Genomic DNA, 25547 nt, shown 5'->3' on the forward strand with positions numbered 1-25547 from the left:
GAGATGGTCAGATGAAGTTAATCGACACCTCATGTTCTGTTATTACCAAGCAACAAACCTAGGAACCAACACAACTGGATACAGATCACAAGTATACACAACATTTATTACCAGATACCCAGAATTAAAATTTTTAACAGAACAACGACTAGCTGATCAGATCCGTGTAATAATCAAAAATAACAGGATACCCCAGTCAGAATTAGAAAACATCAAACAAGAAGTACAACAAATACTGGAACAAAATAATGTGCAATCAGAAGAAGAAGAAAATACAGTAATGGACTCAAACATCCCAGAGCAAACAAACAAAGAACAACACGCACCAATTAAACAATCAGAGGAAAACGAAATCTTAAGACAGCCACCAGAACAAGCACAAATAGAACACGAAGTGACACAGATGCTAGATATAGAAGAAAAATTTCAGCTAACATATATAGAATACAAAGACACAAATACAGACATTAGACCATTCTTGCATAGACCACCAAATAACCCACAAGTCGAAACAACAATAAAAACTATCAACACAATCATACACAACAAAATAAATGAAAACACAACTATGGAAGAGTTACAACTACTGGTTTATATAGGAGCACTCACTACACTAAATATACACACTAGACAGAGATCAGAACCAACCAACACACAGAAGAAACCCACAAAACCAGCATGGCAACACAGGCTACAGATCAGAATAGAAAAACTGAGAAAAGACATCGGACAGCTAACACAATTTATAAGAAATGAAATCTCGGAAAAAAAAACGAAAAAGGTTAGGTAAAATCTCACAACAAGAAGCGACAGAGCAATTAGACGAAAAGAAGCAGAAATTACAAGCATTAGCCAAACGACTCAGAAGATACAAAAAAAGTGAAAATAGAAGGAAACAAAACCAAACATTCAACACAAACCAAAAGAAATTTTACCAGACAATAGATAACACACACATTAAAATAAACAATCCACCAAACATAACAGACATGGAACACTTCTGGAGCAACATATGGTCAAACCCGGTACAACATAACAGGCATGCACGGTGGATACAAACAGAAACAGACACATACAAGATGATACCACAAATGCCTGAAGTGATAATTTTGCAACATGAAGTCACCCAAGCAATTAATTCTACTCACAATTGGAAAGCCCCTGGAAATGATAAAATAGCAAATTTCTGGTTAAAGAAGTTCACCTCAACACATTCACATCTAACTAAATTATTTAACAGTTACATTGCAGACCCATACACATTCCCTGATACGCTTACACATGGAATAACTTATCTGAAACCTAAAGATCAAGCAGACACAGCGAACCCAGCTAAATATCGCCCCATAACATGCCTACCAACAATATACAAAATATTAACTTCAATCATTAAACAGAAATTAATGACACATACAACACAGAACAAAATTATAAATGAAGAACAAAAAGGCTGTTGCAAAGGAGCACGAGGATGTAAAGAGCAACTGATAATAGATGCAGAGGTGACATATCAAGCTAAAACTAAACAAAGGTCGCTACACTACACATACATTGATTACCAAAAAGCTTTTGATAGTGTACCCCACTCATGGTTACTACAAATATTGGAAATATACAAAATAGATCCTAAATTGATACAGTTCCTAAACATAGTAATGAAAAATTGGAAAACCACACTTAATATCCAAACAAATTCAAATAATATCACATCACAGCCAATACAGATTAAGCGTGGAATATACCAAGGAGACTCATTAAGTCCTTTCTGGTTCTGCCTTGCTCTGAACCCACTATCCAACATGCTAAATAATACAAATTATGGATACAATATTACTGGAACATACCCACACAAAATCACACATTTGCTATACATGGATGATCTAAAACTACTGGCAGCAACAAATCAACAACTCAACCAATTACTAAAGATAACAGAAGTATTCAGCAATGATATAAGTATGGCTTTTGGAACAGACAAATGTAAGAAAAATAGCATAGTCAAGGGAAAACACACTAAACAAGAAGATTACATATTGGATAACCACAGCGACTGCATAGAAGCGATGGAAAAGACGGATGCCTATAAATATCTAGGATACAGACAAAAAATAGGAATAGATAATACAAATATTAAAGAAGAACTAAAAGAAAAATATAGACAAAGACTAACAAAAATACTGAAAACAGAATTGACAGCAAGAAACAAGACAAAAGCTATAAATACTTATGCCATACCAATATTGACCTACTCTTTTGGAGTAGTGAAATGGAGTAACACAGACCTAGAAGCACTCAATACACTTACACGCTCACAATGCCACAAATATAGAATACATCACATACATTCAGCAACAGAAAGATTCACATTAAGCAGAAAGGAAGGAGGAAGGGGATTTATCGATATAAAAAACCTACATTATGGACAGGTAGTCAATTTAAGAAAATTCTTTATAGAACGAGCAGAAACTAGCAAAATACACAAAGCAATCACTCATATAAATACATCGGCTACACCACTACAATTTCATAACCACCTCTACAACCCTTTAGACCACATAACATCAACAGATACGAAGAAAGTAAATTGGAAAAAGAAAACACTTCATGGCAAGCACCCGTATCATCTAACACAGCCACACATCGATCAAGACGCATCCAACACATGGCTAAGAAAAGGCAATATATACAGTGAGACAGAAGGATTCATGATTGCAATACAGGATCAAACAATAAACACCAGGTATTACAGCAAGCATATTATTAAAGATCCCAATACCACAACAGATAAATGCAGACTTTGTAAACAACAAATAGAAACAGTAGATCACATCACAAGCGGATGTACAATACTAGCAAATACAGAATACCCCAGAAGACATGACAATGTCGCAAAAATAATACATCAACAGCTTGCCTTACAACATAAACTTTTAAAACAACAAGTTCCTACATACAAGTATGCACCACAAAATGTACTGGAGAATGATGAATACAAATTATACTGGAACAGAACCATTATAACAGATAAAACAACGCCACATAACAAACCTGACATCATACTCACCAATAAAAAGAAGAAATTAACACAACTAATCGAAATATCCATACCCAATACAACAAATATACAAAAGAAAACAGGAGAAAAAATTGAAAAATACATCCAACTGGCTGAGGAAGTCAAAGACATGTGGCATCAGGATAAAGTTGACATCATACCAATTATACTATCAACTACAGGAGTCATACCACACAATATCCACCAGTACATCAATGCAATAGAGCTACATCCAAACGTATATATACAACTACAGAAATCAGTAATTATTGATACATGTTCAATTACCCGAAAGTTCCTAAATGCAATATAACACATACCATACAGTTAATAGGAAGTGACGCTTGATCAAGGTCCGCGTCACTTTCCATTCTCAACCAGACTTAACGTCTGAGAAAGTAAAGAAATAATAATAATAATTGTCCGCTTTGATCTGCGGTTTTTTTCATCTTGATTATTTGATAAACGCGCTTGTTATAAAATATTTTTGCTTCTACCGTTTGAGAGAAATATTTTTCTTGTCATTCTGATTGAAAGGGCAGGAGCAAATAGTAATGCAGTTTGTGAGCATCACTGGAAGCTACATGTACTGTCACCACTTAATTTTTTTTTCCCTCGTTCACAATATCCATATCCTGCATTTCTATTTCATGCTTTTGGCAACTCCAAATTCATTTCTCATATTATTGTCTTTAGGATTCCTGCTCAGAATAAATTTATTAGGATTCATCTCAGGAATAAGTTTGTTGTTGGATGGTGAACTGTCATCAGCAACAGCAGCATCCATTATCTCCCTCTCCCTCCTCCTCCCAAGTTAACCTTTAGTTTTTAAATGAGCAGACGCATTGCACAATTATATGAAATTGAGTTGGGGGAGAGTTCTTTATTATTTTTACTTTTTTTACTCTCAGAATTCTGTAAACAAGCTGAGAAAGATGTACTGAATATCAAGGACATTTTCTACTCTTCGTAGATATTATCATGCTGGATACTGGTCCTGTTAGATGTCCAGAAAATAAAATATAAAGTTCATCTGTTCGAAACACTTACGTTGCACAGCCAGCGTCTGAGAAGCTATCCACCTTTCAGCATCTCACAAGAGATGAGATTATGTTAAACTTCTTTGGAATAGAGTATCACAGTATGATGCCTTGTCTTTCCAGTATGCAACATGTACTTTCTACTAGTTTAAATACTACAGCTAGTTTCGAAACATCATTTGCATTTACTATCTTGTTTTATCTGAAGATTTATCTTCTACAAAGAATTATTTCTTAATGATTAATTTGTGAAAAAGGAACACCCTTTTGCTTACAGGTGGCACTAGATTAATAGAAAATTCATCCTGCATACTAGGTAAAATGCACACCTAATTAATTAATTAATTAATTAATTAATTGCTATATTCCTCAGACTGTCTGCATTCTTTTGCTGCAGGAAGGAATCCCTGATTCCAAAAGTTATTGTCTCTGTTATTTATATTTTATGTGCATAGTTTTGGTAAAAATAAGCTTTTTTCTCAAAAAGATTTGACAAGCTCCTTAAAATATTTTGATGTATGTATGACAAAATTACGTTCCAGGTTTCTGCTTCTTGTGTGGTTCATCATCCAACACAACGTCACCTGGTGTTGGCGGGTGGTGAGGAAGGTGCTCTCGTTGTATGGGATCTACGTCACAGTATATACCCAATCACTGTGCTCAACGCACATTCAAGCAGTAGTATGAATGTTTTACCTCATTAGTGTACTTTTTTGTTAGAAGTCCCTGTGTTTTATGTTTATTGTTTAAATATATTAATCCTTCGTGCACTTTTACTTTCCAAGAGATATTTTAATCAATTGATTTACAAATAGAAAAAATAAAATTCATTGGTCAATTCTTGAATGAGAAGTTCTGACATTAGGTAGGATGGTATTGCAGGACAGTTAGGTATAAAAGCGTCACTGTATCAGTTACTTGTTAGTGAAAGTTTGAGGACCTTTAGTGAAAATATGGAAAGGATAGATTGCTACTCACTGCATAGAGGTAGTGTTCAGTGGCAGACAGGCACAATGAAAAATTAAACTAGAAATATTTAAGCTTTTGGACAAAGTTCTTGCTCAGAATTATAAACAGTAAAACTCAGGAAAGTGTAGAAAGAAAAGGATGGGCACTGAGTAATGTAGAGTTATACAGAACAGTACCAAAGGGAAACGGTACTGGGTTGTGGGAGGGAACGGAAGCTCTTAGGCTTTCTTCGTTGAAGTTGTTAGATGTTCGTAATGTCTGCGTTTTGTGTGTGTTGCCTTATCATGTAATGGTAACAAGTGTACATTTCCTGATTCATATGTTTTGGGACATCCTGCTGCATGTCTCTGTTTAAATATCTTGTCATTAACTAACAGAAGTACCAATCTGCTATAGCAGAGGTAATCTTCTTCACATATGTATATTCCATAAGATGAATATGCACTCATTCTGGCTGATGCCAAATGGTTAACTCCTCAGAGCTTGGTTGAATGTGACTACGTTCATGTTGGCAAACATGGGGTTCTGAAACTGGTGATTAGTCAGTGCTGCCTCTCTCCTGTTACTGTAAGTTTTAGTTGTTTTTCCATCATTGAGCTTAACTTAATTTTTTGGCCTACAACTGTGGTAGAAATCTCTGTAAAAGTAAAACCCCTTGGCACCAAGTGAACTACTTCTAAAAACTCAGAGGCTTTAATGGACCTCTAAGGAGTATCGACAACTAACCAACCAAGGTAGCATGGCTCTCGTGAACATACAGATTGAAGAAAAGTGGCATGACCCTGTCTTCATGTAACAGTGTCTCTTTGTAATGAATTGTCTTGAGGGGCTTGAAAGAAGTGCGTCGTGGTTACATGTGTAAAGGCCTAAGACTGGGGTGAACTTTAAAGTTATTGAAGTGTATTTGTAAAGGAGCCTATTTTGTGAAGAGTATTTCCACCCATTTAAGCAATCTTATGCAAAGTAAAAGAGTTAGGAGAACATTCTTTTGTTACAATGGAATTACACAACGTTCAGAATTATAAGAGGCTTTTGTTACAAAGATACCTTAGACCGTGAAACAGATGTGAAAATAGGGAGACGAGTGCGTATGCAATGTGTAGAACATAAATAAGCAGATTGTAGGTGAATTAGAGGAAGCAACAGCCTTAGATTTCTAGTTCTTTATAATACGATGAAGTTACATTTATTCCAAAACCTATAGGATACACATCAGCTAAATGATCTGTACAGCAGCTGCAGCAGCTGCTTGTGCTAGATACCGCATGATTATACCAGGTGTAGAAGTATGAAATCAGAATTTGGTTGCAATAATTACATTTCTCCTAACTCTGTGTGGGGCTGTGAATGCCATGCCAAAAGAAAAAAAAGAAAAAAAAAAAAAAACAGTTCTTTTGAAGCAAACCAGTCAGCGAGCCATTTTCACACATTTTCATACAAATTGAAGTGTTGTTCAGCAAGAGCATGTCCCTGTGATGCAAATACATGATAATCAGATGGAGCAATCCCTGACCTGTTTTGCTGTGTGTGATGGGGTGTTACCCTGGAGCAATATGACTGTGTGTCACCTTTTTCCATATTCCGATCATTTTTCGCATAACGCTCAATTTAAATTGATCATTTGCTGTTGGTAGTGATAAGTGGTAATGGTTTCACCAGGTTTTAGCAGCTCAACAGATTACACCCTTCTGATCCCACCAAACACAGAGCATTGTCTTCTTTCCAAACCACTTTGGTCTTGCAGTGGATGTCGATGGTTTGCGTGGTTTCACCCATGATTTATGACACGTAGGATTCTCAGAATATTATTCACCACCTATCACAATTCGGTGGAGAAATGACTTTCTTTTGTATCTGGTGAGCAGCATTTCACAAGTGGTCTTTCGATCTGCTGGCTGTCTTGCATCCATTTCATGTGGAACCCATTTTCCCACTTTATGCACCTTTCCCATAGCTTTCAACCAAAGAGAAATGGCTTTCGGCATATCATTCAGTTGTTCCACGAGTTCCTGTTGAGTGTGAGTATCATCTTCATCCAGTAAGGCCTGCAATCCGCTGTCTTCTAACTTTTTCAGTGGTCTCCCATGCTCGTCATTTCTCATGTCAAAATTACCACTTATGAATTTTTTGAACCATTTGAAACTCTGTGTTTTCCCAAGAGCAAGTTTGCTGAAAGTTTCGACAAACACTCGATGTGATACTGCAGCAGTTTTCTTCAAATGATAACAGAAAACCAGTGCTGTCCACAAATTGCAGTTCATAGGCTCAAAACTCGACATGTTTACAGGTTTGAAACAGATACTGATGTACAGAACTTGGGTTATTGTGTGCTATTATTCGTCATCAGCTGTGACAGGAAGCAGTTGGCGCTGCAGACGCATTCTCATGAGCCCTACGCTGACGGCTACCACCATCTGTTGGGAAATTCCAGTTTCATGCTTCTACACCTGGTGTACCATTGTGAGGTGCATTATGTCGTTATGCAATAACTTAGGGTAAATTTGTGTTTTGGTGGAGAGACAACTGATGTTTGGAGAAAATTCAGAAATTGAGGATGGTTTTAAAAAGTATGATAAAGTAAAAAGAGATAAACTCAGTGGAGCAAAATTTCACACATCGCCCTTTCACAAGTACTGTTCACAATATGGTAACTTTCAATCACAATTTTTTGTTTAAAAAAATCGTATTTATGCCTTCAGCTGTACACTTGTATGTTTGTTCTGTACTGATTTCCTGTGAAGATACAGGAGAAAATTGTAAGGTACCGTCAAATGGGGTGATTTAGGACGGTTTTGTCGTTACTTTGATTATAACTTTTGTATATATTGTTAGATTAAATTGATTGTTATGGAAGTGGTAGGGTATATGTGTAACGAATAAAATATCCCAGAACCAGAAAGTGTATGTGTAGGTAGATTTATCTGAGGCAGTTAAATAAAGTGTCCAAAGTCACCCTATGGATTGGGGTGATTTCGGACACGTGTTCTTTAAATCTCTGTCCGAAGTTATAATATATAGAGGGCGAATTCGGACAGTTACTGCCTTTTTTTAAAAAAAATTCTACATGGTTTTTATTTGATTTTGGTGACATTTTACACATTTTAAGGTAGTCCTTTGTTACGAATAAGTGATATCTGTAATATATAAAATTCATTATATCATTCCATGAGTTTTTATTTTGCAAGAATTTAAATAATTTTATTTTTTTACAGTTCTTAATTGAAATATTAGAAACAGACAGAAACGAACAAAGTAATTTAACTAAAAGGTCAAAATAATTTTTCTCACTCATCATTCTAAATTAAGTTGCAAACACTTTAAATAAACTATTGTCTTCAAGTCTAAAGCACATCTTCTCGAAAAATGAACATTCCTCTCTTCTCAACTGGTGTGGGAAGTATTCTCGAAATCTGCAATTTTTCTATTGTGTCTTCATCGAGGATATTAGGAAACACAAATATGTTTTTATTTTTCTCGTGTGGGCGCAAGAATTTCACACTTACTTCCGTAGCACCAACGTTTGTGGCCACTCAAACATACTGCCTTGTTTGCTCCATGTTTCCATGTTTATATTTGTACTCTGCAATAAGAAAAGCCTCTTCTTTCAGCAGTAAAACTTCATTGGATGATGTGTCGTTTTCACTTTCACTACTGCTAGAAGCACTGTCACTTGTTTCAGCACTGTTTTCGTTTCCTTGAAAATCTCGCCCAGTGATTGATTTTCCAGGTTGATCGTCTAGTTTGCGGCTGCGGCGGGAGCTACCAAGCTTATTTGGAGGATAACGAATTTCTTTGAGCATTTCTTCAAAAGTGGACGACCATGCATCTGTGTTGCTTTGCTGGCTCTCTTCATTATCAGGCAATTTTCGTAAGACATGATCTGGATCAAAAGGGATTAGGCCTGTGGCGCGAAATCCACCCTTTGTTTTCCTTGGAGTTTGCTGAAATCTTAGTCAGTATCTGCTTCAGAAGAGATGGGAAGGGATCATTGGAAATGGTCCCACGAGTGTGTTTCTTCCAATCAGTTAATACAGCTCACCACGCTGCTTTCATTGGCCTTAAGAAGCTTACATTCAGCGTTTGGAGGAGATGCGTGCTATTGGGGGGAAGGAGAATGAATGAAATATTGTTCCGCTCACACTCTTCAATAACACGTAAAGACACGTGACTGGATAAGTTGTCTCCAATCATGACTGTTGGCCCGTTTTGCCTCTTCAAATAGGGCAAAGAGATTGTAAAGAACCAGTCTTCAAATACTGGCAGGTCAAACCATCCACTTTTGTTCCTATTGAAACGGGTTCCTTGTGGTCCAACTTCTTGCCACGTGTCTTACAAATGCTCTGATTTGTAAAGGACATACAGAGGAAGCAGTTTACCATCAGCACTAGCTGCCATAATTATTGAGACACTAGATTTTGACGAGTCCATCACTTTTTCAGCATGCTTACTCTCTTGTTTTGTAATTATCTGCTGCTTGCCTGGATCATCTGACATGTTGGTTTCATCATAGTTGATCATGTTGTTAGGTGTCTCTTTGTTCACTTCTGCACGAGCTCATTTAATATTTTCACTTAAGATCTTCTGACTGTCGTTTGAGGAATGAATGCACCCATTCTTCTTCTGGCAAATTATTACGAAATTTCTCCTTTTTTCGGCCAGATTTATCAAGGTAGCCTTTAATTAAATATCTAATATCCAATTTAGTGAAGGGAAATTCCCAATGTGCAGCCCTCAAGATACCTTGCTTAAACATTTCTTCTTCTTCTTTATTTAGCACTGGCTGTCCTCCAATTTTTTTTCCCCGGATGTGCTTCCTGTACTTTATTTTGTAGGGTTGATTTAGGTATACCATACAAATCACACACTTTTCTGTACGATAATTTACCACTCTGAATATCATGAACAGCTTTATCTAAAAGTTCTGGGTCATACTTGCACCGTACTGTAGCATCTCCCCTGCTCTTATACGTTCTTGGCATTGTCCGAAATCACCCCACACAGTACACAGTTTCACAAAAACCGTCGTTATTTTATAACCTTGCACGAGAAGCTCGAAAAACTTGAACAGAAATTGTCTCAATGCTGTTAGCTACTGAGCGCATCGACAGTTACGGTTACAATAACTTCCCGCTCAGCGCAACAATAGAAAGTTTCCACTTTACGATAATGCATGGATTTTTAACACTGAGACTGTTTGTCAATTATTCACCGAGGGAAACAATTGACGCAAAATAAAAGGTGTGGAAATCGATAAATGCAATCTTGCACTTAAAATAACTGGTGCACGGATATTAAAATAAGTAACGCTTTGTTTCTAGGCAGTGGCAAAGAGAAATAAGCCGTACTGTCCGAATTCGCCCTGGTGTCCGAAATCACCCTATTTGATGGTACAAACATAGAATATACACAAGCACCATGGATGAATAAAAAAAGGCTATTTTCAAAAACACAGTACTTAAATAGTGTACATCAGTGAATCAAACATACATTTTCGTCATGTGTGCGCCAGCCAAATGTAGAACAAATATAATTGTCATAAAAGTCTGTCTTAAGACAGTACATATAAATGTGCTGTGTCTTAGCACGATTACAGTAGGGCATACTTGATTATAACTCCACACTTAATAATTGACACTTTGTAATTGACAAAGGTACAAATACTACATGATTGTGAAAGAGATCAAGTTGAAACATGTACAAAGGATGAATACCTAAAAAGTTAAGAATGTTCTTTGGTCTAATCAAAGATTACAGTAATAGATATCCAGAAATAATGTGGCATCCTTTCTGTGAACAACAGCATAAGCACATAACTTGTTATAATGTGATACATTGATTTTTGTGTTCCAGAAATTAAAAAGAAGGTATTTATCTGAACTAAACACCATGAAAACAAGTCACTTGACAGGGTTATAATGGCGTACAACACTAAAAACTGTTATACTATCTGATAGTTGCAAATCAAGTCGTTATGTGTGTAGATCGGCGAAGGCAGTAAAAGTATGAGAAGTGTAGAAACCAACTGTCTGTAATAGCCATTCAACCTGTCCAACCTTAAAATTATCTTAAAGTGACTGTTGTTGTTGTTGTGGTCTTCAGTCCTGGGACTGGTTTGATGCAGCTATCTACACCACTCTATCCTGTGCAAGCTTCTTCATCTCTTGGTCTCCCTCTACGATTTTTACCCTCCACTCTGCCCTCCAATACTAAATTGATGATCCTGTGATGCCTCAGAACATGTCCTACCAACCGGTCCCTTCTTCTTGTCAAGTTGTGCCACAAACTTCTCTTCTCCCCAATTCTATTCAATATTTCCTCGTTAGTTATGTGATCTACCCATCAAATCTTCAGCATTCTTCTGTAGCACCACATTTCAAAAACTTCTATTCTCTTCTTGCCCAAACAATTTATTATTCATGTTTCACTTCCAAACATGGCTACACTCCATACAAATACTTTCAGAAATGACTTCCTGACACTTAAATCTATACTCGATGTTAACAAATTTCTCTTCTTCAGAAACGCTTTCCTTGCCATTGCCAGTCTACATTTTATATCTTCTCTACTTCGACCATCATCAGTTGTTTCGCTCCCCAAATAGCAAAACTCATCTACTACTTCGAGTGTCTCATTTCCTAATCTAATTCCCTCAGCATCACGTGATTTAATTTGACTACATTCCACTACCCTCATTTTGCTTTTGGGGATGTTGATCTTATATTCTCCTTTCAAGACACTGTCCATTTCATTCAACTGCTCTTCCAAGTCCATTGCTGTCTCTGACAGAATTACAATGTCATTGGCGAACCTCAAAGTTTTTATTTCTTCTCCATGGATTTTAATACCTACTCTGAATTTTTCTTTTGCTTCCTTTACTGCTTGCTCAGTATACAGATTGATTAACATCAGGGAGAGGCTACAACCCTGTCTCACGCCCTTCCCAACCACTGCTTCCCTTTCATGTCCCTCGACTCTTATAACTGCCACCTGGTTTCTGTACAAATTGTAAATAGCCTTTTGCTCCCTGTATTTGACCTCTTCCACCTTCAGAGTTTGAAAAAGAGTATTCCAGTCAACATTGTCAAAAGCCTTCTCTAAGTCTACAAATGCTAGAAACGTAGGTTTGCCTTTCCTTAATCTTTCTTCTAAGATAAGTCGTAAGGTCAGTATTGCCTCACGTGTTCCAGTATTTCTACGGAATCCAAATTGATCTTCCCCAAGGTCTGCTTCTACCAGTTTTTCCTTTTGTCTGTAAAGAATTCGTGTTAGTATTTTGCAGCAGTGGCTTATTAAACTGATAGTTCAGTAATTTTCACATCTGTCAACACCTGCTTTTTTTTGGTATTCGAATTATTATATTCTTCTTGAAGTCTGAGGGTATTTTGCCTGTCTCATACATCTTGCTCACTAGATGGTAGAGTTTTGTCAGGACTGGCTCTCCCAAGGCTATGAGTAATTCTAATGGAATGTTGTCTACTCCCGGGGCCTTGTTTCGAATTAGGTCTTTCGGTGCTCTGTCAAATTCTTCACACAGTATCATATCTCACAATTCATCTTCATCTACATCCTTTTACATTTCCATAATAGTGTCCTCAAATACGTCACCCTTGTATAGACCCTCTATATACTCCTTCCACCTTTCTGCTTTCGCTTCTGTGTGTAGGACTGGTTTTCCATCTGAGCTCTTAATATTCATACAGGTGATCCTCTTTTCTCCAGATGTTTCTCTTAATTTTCCTGTTGGCAATATCTATCTTACCCCCTAGTGATGTATGCCTCTACATTTTTACCTTTGTCCTCTAGCCATCCCTGCTTAGCCATTTTGCATTTCCTGTCGATCTCATTTTTGAGACATTTGCATTCCTTTTCGCCTGCTTCATTTACTGCATTTTTATATTTTCTCCTTTCATCAATTAAATTTAATATTTCTTCTGTTACCCAAGGATTTCTACTAGCCCTCGTCTTTTTGCGTACTTGATCCTCTGCTGCCTTCACTACTTCATCCCTCAAAGCTACCCATTCTTCTTCTACTGTATTTCTTTCCCCCATTCCTGTCAATTGTTCCCTTATGCTCTCCCTGAAACTCTGTACAACCTCTGGTTTAGTCAGTTTTTCCAGGTCCCATCTCCTTAAATTCCCACCTTTTTGCATTTTCTTCAGTTTTAATTTACAGTTCATAACCAATAGAGTGTAGTCAGAGTCCACATCTGGCCCTGGAAATGTCATACAATTTGAAACCTGGTTCCTAAATCTCTCTCTTAGCATTATATAATCTATCTGAAAACTTCCTGTGTCTCCAGGCTTCTTCCATGTATACAACCTTGTTTCATGATTCTTGAACCAAGTGTTAGCTATGATTAAGTTATGCTCTGTGCAAAATTCTACCAGGCGGCTTCCTCTTTCATTTCTTACCACCAATCTACATTCTCCTAATATGTTTCCTTCTCTTCCTTTTCCTACTATCAAATTCCACTCACTTATTACTATTAAATGTTCATCTCCCTTCACTATCTGAATAATTTCTTTTACCTCCTCTTACATTTCATCAATTTCTTCGTCATCTGCAGAGCTAGTTGGCATTAAACTTCTACTACTGTAGTAGGCGTGGGCTTCGTGTCTATCTTGGGCACAAGAATAAATTCACTATGCTGTTTATACTAGCTTACCTGCATTCCTATTTTTTTATTCATTATTAAATCACTCCTGCATGATCCCTATTTGATTTTGTGCTTATAACCCTGTAGTCACCTGACCAGAAGTCTTGTTCCTCCTGCCACTGAACTTCACTAATTCCTACTATATCTAACTTCAACCTACCCATTTCCCTTTTTAATTTTTCTAACCTACCTGCCCGATTAAGGGATCTGACATTCCACGCTCCAATCCGTAGAAAGCCAGTTTTCGTTCTCCTGATGATGACGTCCTCTTGAGTAGTCGCCACCCGGAGATCCGAATGGGGGAATATTTTACCTCCAGAATATTTTACCCATGAGGATGCCATTATCATTGAATCATGCAGTAAAGCTGCATGCCCTCAGGAAAAATTAAGGCTGTAGTTTCCCCTTGCTTTCAGCCATTTGCAGTAGCAGCACAGCAAGGCCGTTTTGGTTAGTGTTACAAGGCCAAATCAGTCAATCATCCAGACAGTTGCCCCTGCAACTACTGAAAAGGCTGCTGCTCCTCTTCAGTAACATATCTTTATAGATGTTGGGTATTGGATGTGAGACAGTAAAGGTAACATATGCAGTTTATTTCTTGTTTATTAGTCTGTTCCCTTAGCTGAGTTGTCAGCATGTCTGTCTGTCTGTCTGTCATGTAGCAATTCCCAGTTGGGTATGAGATTTTCTCCCGTATAGGATGTTAAATGTGAAATTTAAAACTTGAATGACTCTAAAGCTATCATCCCAGTATCAGGTGGCTGTTAAAAACATCCAACAATTAACTTGATTCATCAAGATAACTTCACAGTTACACTCAAAATCGACTTCATTGGAGACAATATGTCCGGGAACTGCAGTGTACACTCCTGCTCCTCTGGCGTCTAATCTGTCTGTCCATTATATGTTCCATGAGTTGCTAAATATTTCAGAGCTTTCTACTTTGGGTTTCAGCCAGCTCTTGTTCCTGAGAATGATTTGAGCATGGCATACTTTCAGGAGGACAGTAAATTCAGGCATTTTGTAACAAATTCTTCAAATTAATGACAAAATTTTGGTAGCAAAAGTATCTGTACTCTGAATGTGCTATGATTTCAGTATCTGTGTTGGCTGGCAAGTGTTCATCTGTGTACCTGAAACTATCTCCTAGTGTAAAAATCCTCCATTGTACTCCACAAGTACTCTGCTACCCACATAGCTGCTTCCTTTTTGTAGTGTCCTAACTATAACTCTCCAACCAATTGCGCAGGTACAGAGGCCTGCAACCAAGACCAGCACACAGTCGAAAAAGTCTGTGCTTGAGACACTCCACTTTGCTCCTAACTACTTTGGGAACAAAGCTTGTAGTTACAAGCTCTGCTTGCACCCCATGGATGAGGCCAGCAACTTCTTCACTTCTGCCATCCGCCCATATGAACTGAGGGTGGCATCAGAACCCAAGCGTCAGGTGTCATTGGTGCCAATGTAAGCTGCAGCTTGCAGATGACAGCACACTGCATGCTTAATAGCCACAGACAAGGCCTTCTCTACGTCTTGGATGAGGTCCCCTGGCAGAGATAAATGCACATGTCTTTCTTGCCAGCCCTCAATGCTATTCTCATAAGAGGCTCCATAATGCGCCTAACATCAGATCTCCTGATAACTAGTGAACCACTCCCCCCATGTGTCTGCTCAGTTTTTACTAAAGGAGCTGTCCACTCACAAAGTGAAAGGACAAGACCAACCTCCACATTGGCCTTCTGCCTTCAGTGACACGAACACGTTATTACCCGCCACTCACCCTGCAGTGAGGGCAGGTCCCTCATGTCGGATCCACTGGAAGGGCAGCTACAGCTCCGATGGGTGAAACAAGCGACACGTGAGGTGTCTCATGTGACATGCCAGATAATCCACCACTGCTACACCTTAAGGCAGCAGCCTGAAGTCAGCTGATTGTAGCCATAAGCATCTGCGGCCAGTTGCTGCTTGCATCCGCACACAGCGTATAGACACTTCCTATCCATCCCAGCACTGCTAAGAAAACGCAGAAGAAGCTAAATACACTGGTGTCCAGAATTAAAGCAACAAACCACTATTTCCCCACTTGTCTCTAATTCATGATATAATCATACAAACTGTCAACAGATGTTGATACGGTCGTGTCCTGCATGGAAGATGGAATTCTGGTTGATGGTCAAGCATGCCATCGACAACATCAGGGCACCTACCAAATGGGATAGTGTTTGCTGGGTAGTCCCACATCCACAATAGCTGCACACGCAATCACAGACCGTGCAGTATGGCTCAGAGAGGATGCCTACGAGGCTTTCTGCAGTGGAGCGCGATGGGAAGAATGGAAGCAGGACAGTCACAAACTGATGTGGCACGATGACTTAATGTGAATCGTTCTGTTGGTTTTTGGGTGTGGTGACAGTTTATAGAGATCAAAACCGTATCCTGGAGACCATCGCGGGGCCAACTACATGTAACATCAGAGAGAGAGAGAGAGAGAGAGAGAGAGAGAGAGAGAGAGAGAGAGAGAGAACTGTAAGGTCACAATGGTACCACCTTAGTACTGCACGGTGTAATCTCAGCCTCCCACACATCACTATTAAATTTTTCTTAGTGTCTTCATTAGTTTCAAAAGCTTCAAGAGGTGTAAGGTTTATAAAAGAAAAACTTTTACTTATCTTCGTTTTTCCTTGTAGTTGGCTCCAATTCTTGCATCTAGGGATACATTCTTGAGGCTGAAATTTTGATTTATAATGTTGTGGGTTCCTGATGACTAAATAACTGATGAAGATTTGTCGGTATTATTCTTGAATTTTATTCTGTGCCACATTTTTCAATATCACACCATCTTTACAATTTACACTTAATATTCCAAATTACATTGTTAGTGTCAGTCATAAAAAAAGGTCTTGTCTTCATCAGAGGCATGCCCACTACTACTAACATTCTGCATAACTCACAATATTCCAAAGAGTTTACAAAGCAAGAGAGTTTACAAACTTTCTTGACTAAAGAAGAATTATCACCAAGATATAACACTGTTTTATAAATGAGTCCAGAAATGAATTTAATAATTCAATTAACAATATGAATTTTAAGTATACCAGAAATTTCGTAATATCAGATATTTCTACAAGGAGAGTAATTTTAACCGTACATACAGAGTGTAACAAATTAATTTCTTTTTATACATTTTAGTCTGAAATATAATACATCGTATACAAAATCAAATGAAATTCTTTCAGTGAAACAGCCAAGAATGTTCACTTGTACCAGATTCGGGATTAATCCTGGTATCAGCTACTTCTACAAAAAAAAGTTAATTTATAAAAGGGAGCCCCATTACAACGGTAACTGGCATTTGACCTTGCAGCATTCACTTCAAGTTTTGAACTGAGGCAAACGGTGTATAGAAAACTTCAGCAGAGTGGCCTTGATTGTTGGAGACCTGCTGTGTGTGTACCTCTGACGCGTCTTCACCGAACGGAAAGTCTAGACTGGAGCCATCAACATGCCACCTGGACGGTTGAACAGTTAGTCAATGTTCTTTTCCCAGAATGACTCTCAATTTGGTCTGGACAGTGATTCTTGACAGATTCGCATGTTGATGGAATGTGGAACACGATTTCGGAACCCAACCAATGTGGAAAGAGACTGGTATTGAGGATATTCCCAAATGGTGTGAGCAGGGATTTTGTTGACCACTCTAACACTTTATGAAATTGTACGGTTAAATTGGCAAGGTTTTAATTGCTGTCTGGTATCATAATGAGATCTTGGAACCTCGCGTGGTTGTAGCGTGGTGCTGTGGACCCAGACTTCGTATTGCTGGATGATAATGCCCAACTTCGTTGAGCATGCGTGGTTGATGTCTTCGTTGGAAATGAAAGATATTGCATGCATAGCATGGCCTGATTGCTCTCCCGATTTGAATCCCATACAGCACCTTTGAGATGCACTAGGGATACAGGTTGCATCACTGCAGATCCACCAACCACTCTCCAAGACTTGCGAGCTGTGCTGCAGGAAGGATGGTCGTTGTTGCCTCACCATGACATTGATGACATCATACACAGTGTGTCCCGTCATTTGTCAGGCTTTATTGCTGTTGGAGGTGGTCACATCCCATAGTGAGCACATTAACCAGTTGTCTGAATGTGTGTGTAAATACATTAAGTTGGAAAAAATGAAGAATATTTTTGTGTACCATTATGCATGTTGCAGTTGTTTAGATTCTGTATTCTTTATATTGTTTCTGCATTATTGTCACCTAATTATCCCTTTTTGTGCCAAAATAAATGCAACCTTTGCAAAATATCGGTAATTTTGGACACCAGTGTTTGTAACTTACTACTCTGCAGCTTTGTAACAAACAACAGTTAGAGAACGGTTGCTGGCACCTGAGAACAAACAAATCAATAACAGCTGTGCTGCAGACTGCCCGAATTTACATTTTGAAGTTATAAAATGCAAAAAGAAGGCACAATTGTGTCTTTGTATCGTAATTGTAACTAAGTTGCAGGAAAAGAAACAGTAGTTACGAAATGCAGCTACAAATTTGTTTTTTCAGTCTCAGCAGCAGTAGTGGCAGAAAAATAAGTATGGGACATTCCAAAATTTTCAAAGACAATTTTTTGAGAGGTTTTGAAAAGTTTGTCATACTGACTTTAAAAATTGATGTCTAGGCACTGACCTTCAATCTTATAAACATGAAGAAAATTGAAGAGGGGCCAATCTGTAAGGTCCCCATGTTAAACCAAGACCTGTCGCAACAAACATTTAGTATACGCAAAAATGCTTACATGTACCTGTCCGATTACAGTAACACCAATGAAGGGGTCTTCAATTACATGTAGTGAAATGGCCAAAAAGTTGCACTGTATACAAAGACAAGAGAACTAAATAAATAGCTTGCACAACAAGTAGTCTTCTACCTTATTCCATATTTCATGGTCCTGCTGGAAGAAACGTGCTGCTGCACTAAAACATCAAACTTAGTCCCAAATGCAGTTTGTCAGAGTACTAAAAATTATTTAAGACTTTTAGTTGTAATGTGTATATTTTATAGAAGAAAGTTTTCTAAAAACTCAACATATGTTCTTTACATTTGTATGTTGGTCAAATTCAATTAATATTTTGAAGTTGAGTAATTGGTCTTCTTTCTGTATTTATTTTCCTCTTGTTTCAGTAAAAGATCTGGAATTCCACCCTGATCGCCCTGAACATTTATTCTCTTGTTCTGCTGATGGTGGTATATGGCACTGGAAAACTGAAGGAAGTAGAGTCTCTCAGCTCACAAAGATGACAGGTTTGTTTTCTTTTGCAGTATATCTCATGATGAAAGTAGATCGGTAGTGGATAAGCAATTTATTTGTTTTGGAAGCATGCTTATGAAAATTGTAGCAGTTTCTTCTCACTTTTGATGCACTCTTGTGTCGACTGTTTTGTCTCGCATTGTGGTAGATGTATTAACAGTGGTGATAACTTTCGAAATAGTAAACAGTTTAGTTTATTGTTTTTCCATCTTGTGTCATTTTCATTTGCTTGCCTCTTGTAGTTGTTCTGATCATGAAATGTTGCCGTGAAGCAAGTAGTGTTGATTGCTCATAAGAAAGATAATTAAATTTAAAAAGGATAAGTACATTGAAGTATTAATTAGTATACTGTAAAGTCAGAAATAAAATAAGCAGTGATTCCAAAGGGATCGCCAACTTCATTGTAGCATCATTAGGCACGGGACAAGATGCAAAGGAAGGGGGTAACATGTAATTTTATTGTGAGGGGACAGTTGCAAGTTACTTTCAACCAAGTGTTAACGTTGAAACATATTTGAAACAGGAAATTCTCACCTATGAATTCAGAGACCCTCCTGCTGTGAGGCAGCATTTAATTACTGATTCAAGCTGCATACACAAACAGGTGACAGTAGTATTGTCATTAACACTTTAGGAGCCAATGCTCATAAAAATACGGGCGCGCCTGACCAACCCGAAAATCCGACGCCGGTAATTTTACTGGCGCGTGTGCTCGATCTTCCCCTTCCTCCCTTTACATATTCATAGGGCTCCCAATTGTCTGGGAGGCACGGCAGAGGCTATAGTTGAAGTATTTGACACTAGATAGTGCAGGAATGCTGGACAAGGGAGAACCACTCGCTTTTTTTTTTCTTTGTGAGGCTTTGCAAGTGGGAATATTCTGCCGCATGTGCGTTCTGTTGCATCGTCATGGCGAAGACGGTTTGACGGATGATGAAATCGCGCGAGTTTGAGGAAAGTGATGTTGATTTTTCGGAGGATGATGATTTGCTTGATTCTGATGATGATGTAGACTGTATTCAAGAAGAAGATTCTGAGTCTTCAGGTAAGGAATGCAGATAACAAAATAAGCAATATTTTTATTCAGATTTCAATTGAAAGAGCTTTCAGTACGTAACTACTGTAGTTAGTGATTTTATTTGCAAATACTACTTTTATGGTAGATTTAAACTAGGAGAGTGGGTGTCCAAGTTCTTCAGAAGCATGTATTGCCATTGTTCCTGCTGATACCACACCTGAAGTGCGTGGGTGACCAAGGGTGAGTGTGAGACCGAGAACTTCACGCCGTACCAATTCTGTGGAAGGCAGGACGACTGTTGATCATGTGCCAAATATCTTTCCGTTCTCAGGTCACTCTGGAAAGTGCAACCTTACTGGTTTAGACCAGAACAGCACTCCTCTAAGAAAGTTTCTGGCAATTGTAGTCCATATGTGTGTAAGTGTGAGACCCCATACACAAGAGCGCTGGTCCAAGAATCCTGTTGTGTCCAAACATCCTGAGACATGACAGGTTTCTTTCTATTTTGAGAAACTTTCACATCAGTGACAATTCAGTTGCTAGGAAAAAAGGAGAAGCTGGCTATGACCCACTGCACAAGGTGAGACCCCTCCTGGATATGGTGTCTGCTAATTTCCAGGGAGCATATAAACCCTCTCAAAATGTTACAATTGATGAAGCCATGTGCAGATTTCATGGCCGTGTGTATGTCAAGCAGTGCATGCCACAGAAGCCAAATAAATATGGTATAAAACTGTACACGTTGCCAGAGACAGGTTACGTCTGGAATTTTTCTGTTTATGCAGATGAGAGGTGACACTCGTAAAGACATAGCTTGGGAATCTGCCAAGAAAAGGTTATACTTTGTTTACAGACAGATTCTATACCAGTCCAGCCCTTGCTTCAGAACTGGAAGCTGCAAAAACTGCTCTTGTGGGAACTACAAGAAAATCTAGACAGGGATTACCTTTTGCTATAAAACATCAGAAACTTCAGCAAGGTGAACTAATTTTTAGGCGTAAAGGAAATATCTTGGCATTCTGTTGGAAGGACAAAAGAAATGTGCACACGATAAGTACAAGGCACACTGCTGAGATTGTGATGTTTATTGATAAGAGAAGCAGAGAGAAGTCAAAATGAGCCGGTGTGATGGACTATAATAAAAACAAGTTGGGTGTTGACTTAACAGACCAACGACTATCATACAGGGCTTTTGAGCATCGAACTGTGAAGTAGTGGAGAAAGTTGTCATTCCACAGAATACTAATGGTGATAGTAAAGTCAAGTATATTGTACAACAAGGTAACTGGAAAATGCCTCACAACATCACAGATCTTCAACCACAACCTGGTACATTGGGACTCTCCAGACTATCAACAGGAAACCATTTTCTGGGAAAGATTGAGACAGAAATAGGCAAGAAACAAACACAAAAGAATGTGTAGTGTGTTCTCTGAGAGGCAAAAAGCATACTGGGAAAATATCGCTCAAAGACACAAGCTACCAGTGTAGTGAATGCAAAGTGGCATTGTGCAAACTACCGTGTTTCAAAATTTATCAAAAAATTTTACCTTTCCAAATTTCTAAATAGACATTTTATGTGACTGGAAATTGCATAAATGAAACATTCCAAAATATATCTTATAATGTTCTCACTACTTACAGTGTGAATGTGGATCTGGGTTATATCGGCTTACTCCCCCAAACCACCTTCCACTTCTTTACGAGGTGACTTACTTGGAATTTGCAGCCCCTCCTCTTTACTGAATAGCCGGCTGCTGGAACCCTCTTGACTTCTTCTCCGTCGAATAACGCTAGGTACAGGAACTTTTAGACTCTTTCTACTTATTTCATAAGTAGACGTACAAACTTTATTTTTCGTCAACTAACGATATAGTTGACCTCCATACACAATAAAAATGTCAGTTTCCACATGAATATGTGACTTCCTGCGAGTTTCTTGTACAGTCAGACGTTAGAAACACATTGAGGTACAGATAAAAGAAATTGGCTTGGATACCATGACCTTTCCTAACATGAATCATAAAGAGAGTCTTGCTTCTAACAAGGTTACGTCAAGGGTCTACAAGAGTACTTTATTCAACTGTTTTTGTTTTAATAACAATAGTCAATGACACAATAAGCGCAGAGCTGCATATAAACTCCATGGTTCTTACTTACACACTCCCTAAAACATCTATGGATTGCCCAACAAGTACTTGTCGGTGCCGTCCGACTGCCGCGTCTACTTTCTATCCCACGACTGATTTTAAACCTGCACACACAAACATGTGACGCACAGTAGGTAGAATTCTACCATCCCACACTCATATCCAGAATATCGTGTGTTCGAGATTGTAGAAGGCTGAGTGGTTCTAGAATCTTATTTTACATTAAGACATGAGCATTTACTCATGGTTTTAGTCAGCTTTATTAATATTTAGGAATTGTGAAGACTCATGACACATAAGTAAACTATTTTCTATTCTTATCTTTTGTACTACCTTTTTCCTAGTATTTCATTATTTGTAGCTTGGTGGAATTCTGGACAAAATTAAAGTGTTCTTTTGACTCTCATTTAGTTCCATGAACCATAATAATGCTAGTCTTTCATAGAATTCACACTTCCCATAATTGTTGTTGTGGTCTTCAGTCCTGAGACTGGTTTGATGCAGCTCTCCACGCTACTCTATCCTGTGCAAGCTTCATCATCTTCCAGTACCTACTGCAACCTACATCCTTTTGAATCTGCTTAGTGTATTCATCTCTTGGTCTCCCTCTACGATTTTTACCCTCCACACTGCCCTTGATGCCTCAGAACATGTCCTACCTACCGATCCCTTCTTCTAGTCAAGTTGTGCCACAAACTTCTCTTCTCCCCAATCCTATTCAATACCTCCTCATTAGTTATGTGATTTACCCATCTAATCTTCAGCATTCTTCTGTAGCCCCACATTTCGAAAGCTTCTATTCTCTTCTGTTCTAAACTATTTATCGTCCATGTTTCACTTCCATACATGGCCACACTCCACACAAATACTTTCAGAAATGACTTCCTGACACTTAAATCTATATTCGATGTTAACAAATTTCTCTTCTTGAGAAACGCTTTCCTTGCCATTGCCAGTCTACATTTTATATCCTCTCTACTTCGACCATGATCAGTTATTTTGCTCCCCAAATAGCAAAACTCCTTTACTAGATTAAGTGTCTCATTTCCTAATCTAATTCCCTCAGCATCACCCGACTTAATTCGCCTACATTCCATTATCCTCATTTTGCTTCTGTTGATGTTCATCTTATATCCTCCTTTGAAGACACTATCCATTCCGTTCAACTGCTCTTCCAAGTCCTTTGCTGTCTCTGACAGAATTACAATGTCATCGGCAAACCTCAAAGTTTTTATTACTTCTCCATGGATTTTAATACCTACTGCCCCCAGGGGCTCAGCATTCATTTGCTGAGTACAGGCTTGGCGACCCTGGGGTCCTGAGCTGGGGACTGGTCAGCGCCGCCAGTCTCCTGTCACCGTAACTCCCAGACATGCTTCAGCGACTACCGTATGGCACGGCGGTGGAATGTTGTGTGCTGCGGGGAATGGTAATCTTGGCTTGACCGCCTGGATTGCGAGGAAGGTCAACCTCTATAAAAACCCCTCAATCTTACGGTGTGCTGCGCGCCTATAAGATGCATGGCTGTTGGGGTGGAACATTCGCAAGTGGGCAACCTCTGGGGCACCTGCCGCGCCCCATTTGTATAAGGCTTACTCAGGCACGCTGGGCTCTGTCTGAGCGGACCTTTAGTTTCCTAGCTGCTCGTGGGACCGCAATGGACCCTTCGACCTTTACATTTCCCCCTACCAGTGGATTGGGTGGGCCACTGGTAGGAAAACACACCCCATCGAAAAAGCGACTTCGTGCTGCGAGTCCTCCAGCGCCTGGTGTTACTAGAGATTTATCAGACTGTCGTAACAGAGCACATCCTGATAACCAGAATGTGTTTTTGATTGTCAAATGGAAGGAAGGTAGCTTAGAGAGGGTTTCTACCTTTTACATCCACAAGGGTCTTGAGAGAATCGCAGGAACACTGAAATCTGTGAAGCGACTGTGCAATGGGACTCTGTTAGTTGAGACTTCTAGTTCCCGTCAAGTCACTTCTCTTCGGAAAGCAACCTGTCTCGGAGAGTACGCTATCGGAACCGAGCTCCACTCCACTTTGAACTATAATAAGGGTGTTGTGACATGTAGGGACTTGGTGGATATCCCCAAAGATGAATTGAAATCTGAGTGGGCTGACGAAGGTATTGTTGACGTGCAGCATATTATGAAACGAGTCGATGGGGACCTAGTCAAATCCGACTCGTTTATTCTCACGTTCAATTGCCCGAGACTCCCAGAGCATGTTAAAGCGGGTTTGTTAAGTTTGCCAGTACGGCCATATTTCCCCAACCCAATGCACTGTTTTAAATGTCAGCACTTTGGGTATACTACATTTGGGTGCAATGGGATAGCCACTTGTGGTAAATGTGGTCAGCCTGCCCATGAAGGAGCCGATTGTTCATCGCCTGTGAAGTACGTGAATTGCTCTGGGAGTCACCCTGTCTGGAGCCGGGTCTGCCCCATCTATCTTGAGGAACGGAAGATACAGGAGATCAAAACATCTAAGCGCATCCCCTATGGTGAGGCCAAGAAGCTCTTTAAGGCCATGCAGCCTCCTGTGTTTACAACATCTTTCGCTTCCGCTCTGCAGAAACCGGTACAGTTGGCCATTGTTGCTACACAAACGGAGGTTGCTAGTGTCTGCACTAATACCTGCGTTTGCCAGTGCACTTGTGCTGCTGTGGGTGTTTTGCAACCTGCAGCTCTCCCCACATCGGACAAGGCCATGGTTGCTGACATTGGGGTACTTCCTGCCCCTCCCCATACGGCGCCTTCTGCCCAGGTGAGTAAAGCTCCAACTGTTGACAAGGTTCTGCATTCTAAGCCCCCCAAGACAAAGACGCCGAAGATGAAGGTTTTGCCACCTAAGGAGACTAGTCAGGGTTGGTCCGATGACGAGGCCATCGTACTCTCTGACATCTCCCTTGGGTCGCTATCAGAGCTGATGGACATTGATGTCGACTGGGGGCGATCTTCTCGCCCCAGGAATAAATCTCCGGCCAGTACGGGCTCTCCTCCAAAGCACAGAGGCAGGGTGAAAGTTCAACCACCCTGATCACTGGCTCCCATATTACAGTGGAACCTGAATGGGTTCAGGACGCATGTGGCCGAATTACAACTCCTTGTACGAGAGCGCCCCTTGTGCTTATGTCTCCAAGAGACACATTTTCGGGCCACTGATGCTCCTTCTTTACGGGGCTATACCGTGTATCGAAAAGATGATCTGATGGAGGAAATGGCAAAGGGTGGTGTAGCGGTTTTTGTCCGTGACATGCATCACTAATCTGAGCTCCCTCTCGTTACGGACTTGCAAGCTGTTGCAGTTGACCTTCTTGTGTGGGGCGGAGGCTCACAATCTGTTCCG

At 39.4% G+C, this 25547-nt stretch overlaps 1 protein-coding gene across 1 annotated transcript in view; it reads left to right on the top strand.

Moving 5' to 3' along the window:
* LOC126260966 (nucleoporin Nup43) overlaps positions 1-25547 on the top strand; it is a 210756-nt gene that overhangs the window by 162145 nt on the left and 23064 nt on the right. Inside the window, exons 6-7 of the mRNA XM_049958490.1 lie at positions 4638-4776; positions 18901-19020. Of these exons, the coding sequence (XP_049814447.1) occupies positions 4638-4776; positions 18901-19020 (259 nt within the window). The remainder of the gene's footprint in view (positions 1-4637; positions 4777-18900; positions 19021-25547) is intronic.

The sequence above is a fragment of the Schistocerca nitens genome, chromosome 5 (genome assembly GCF_023898315.1).
Source record: "Schistocerca nitens isolate TAMUIC-IGC-003100 chromosome 5, iqSchNite1.1, whole genome shotgun sequence".
Taxonomy (NCBI): domain Eukaryota; kingdom Metazoa; phylum Arthropoda; class Insecta; order Orthoptera; family Acrididae; genus Schistocerca; species Schistocerca nitens.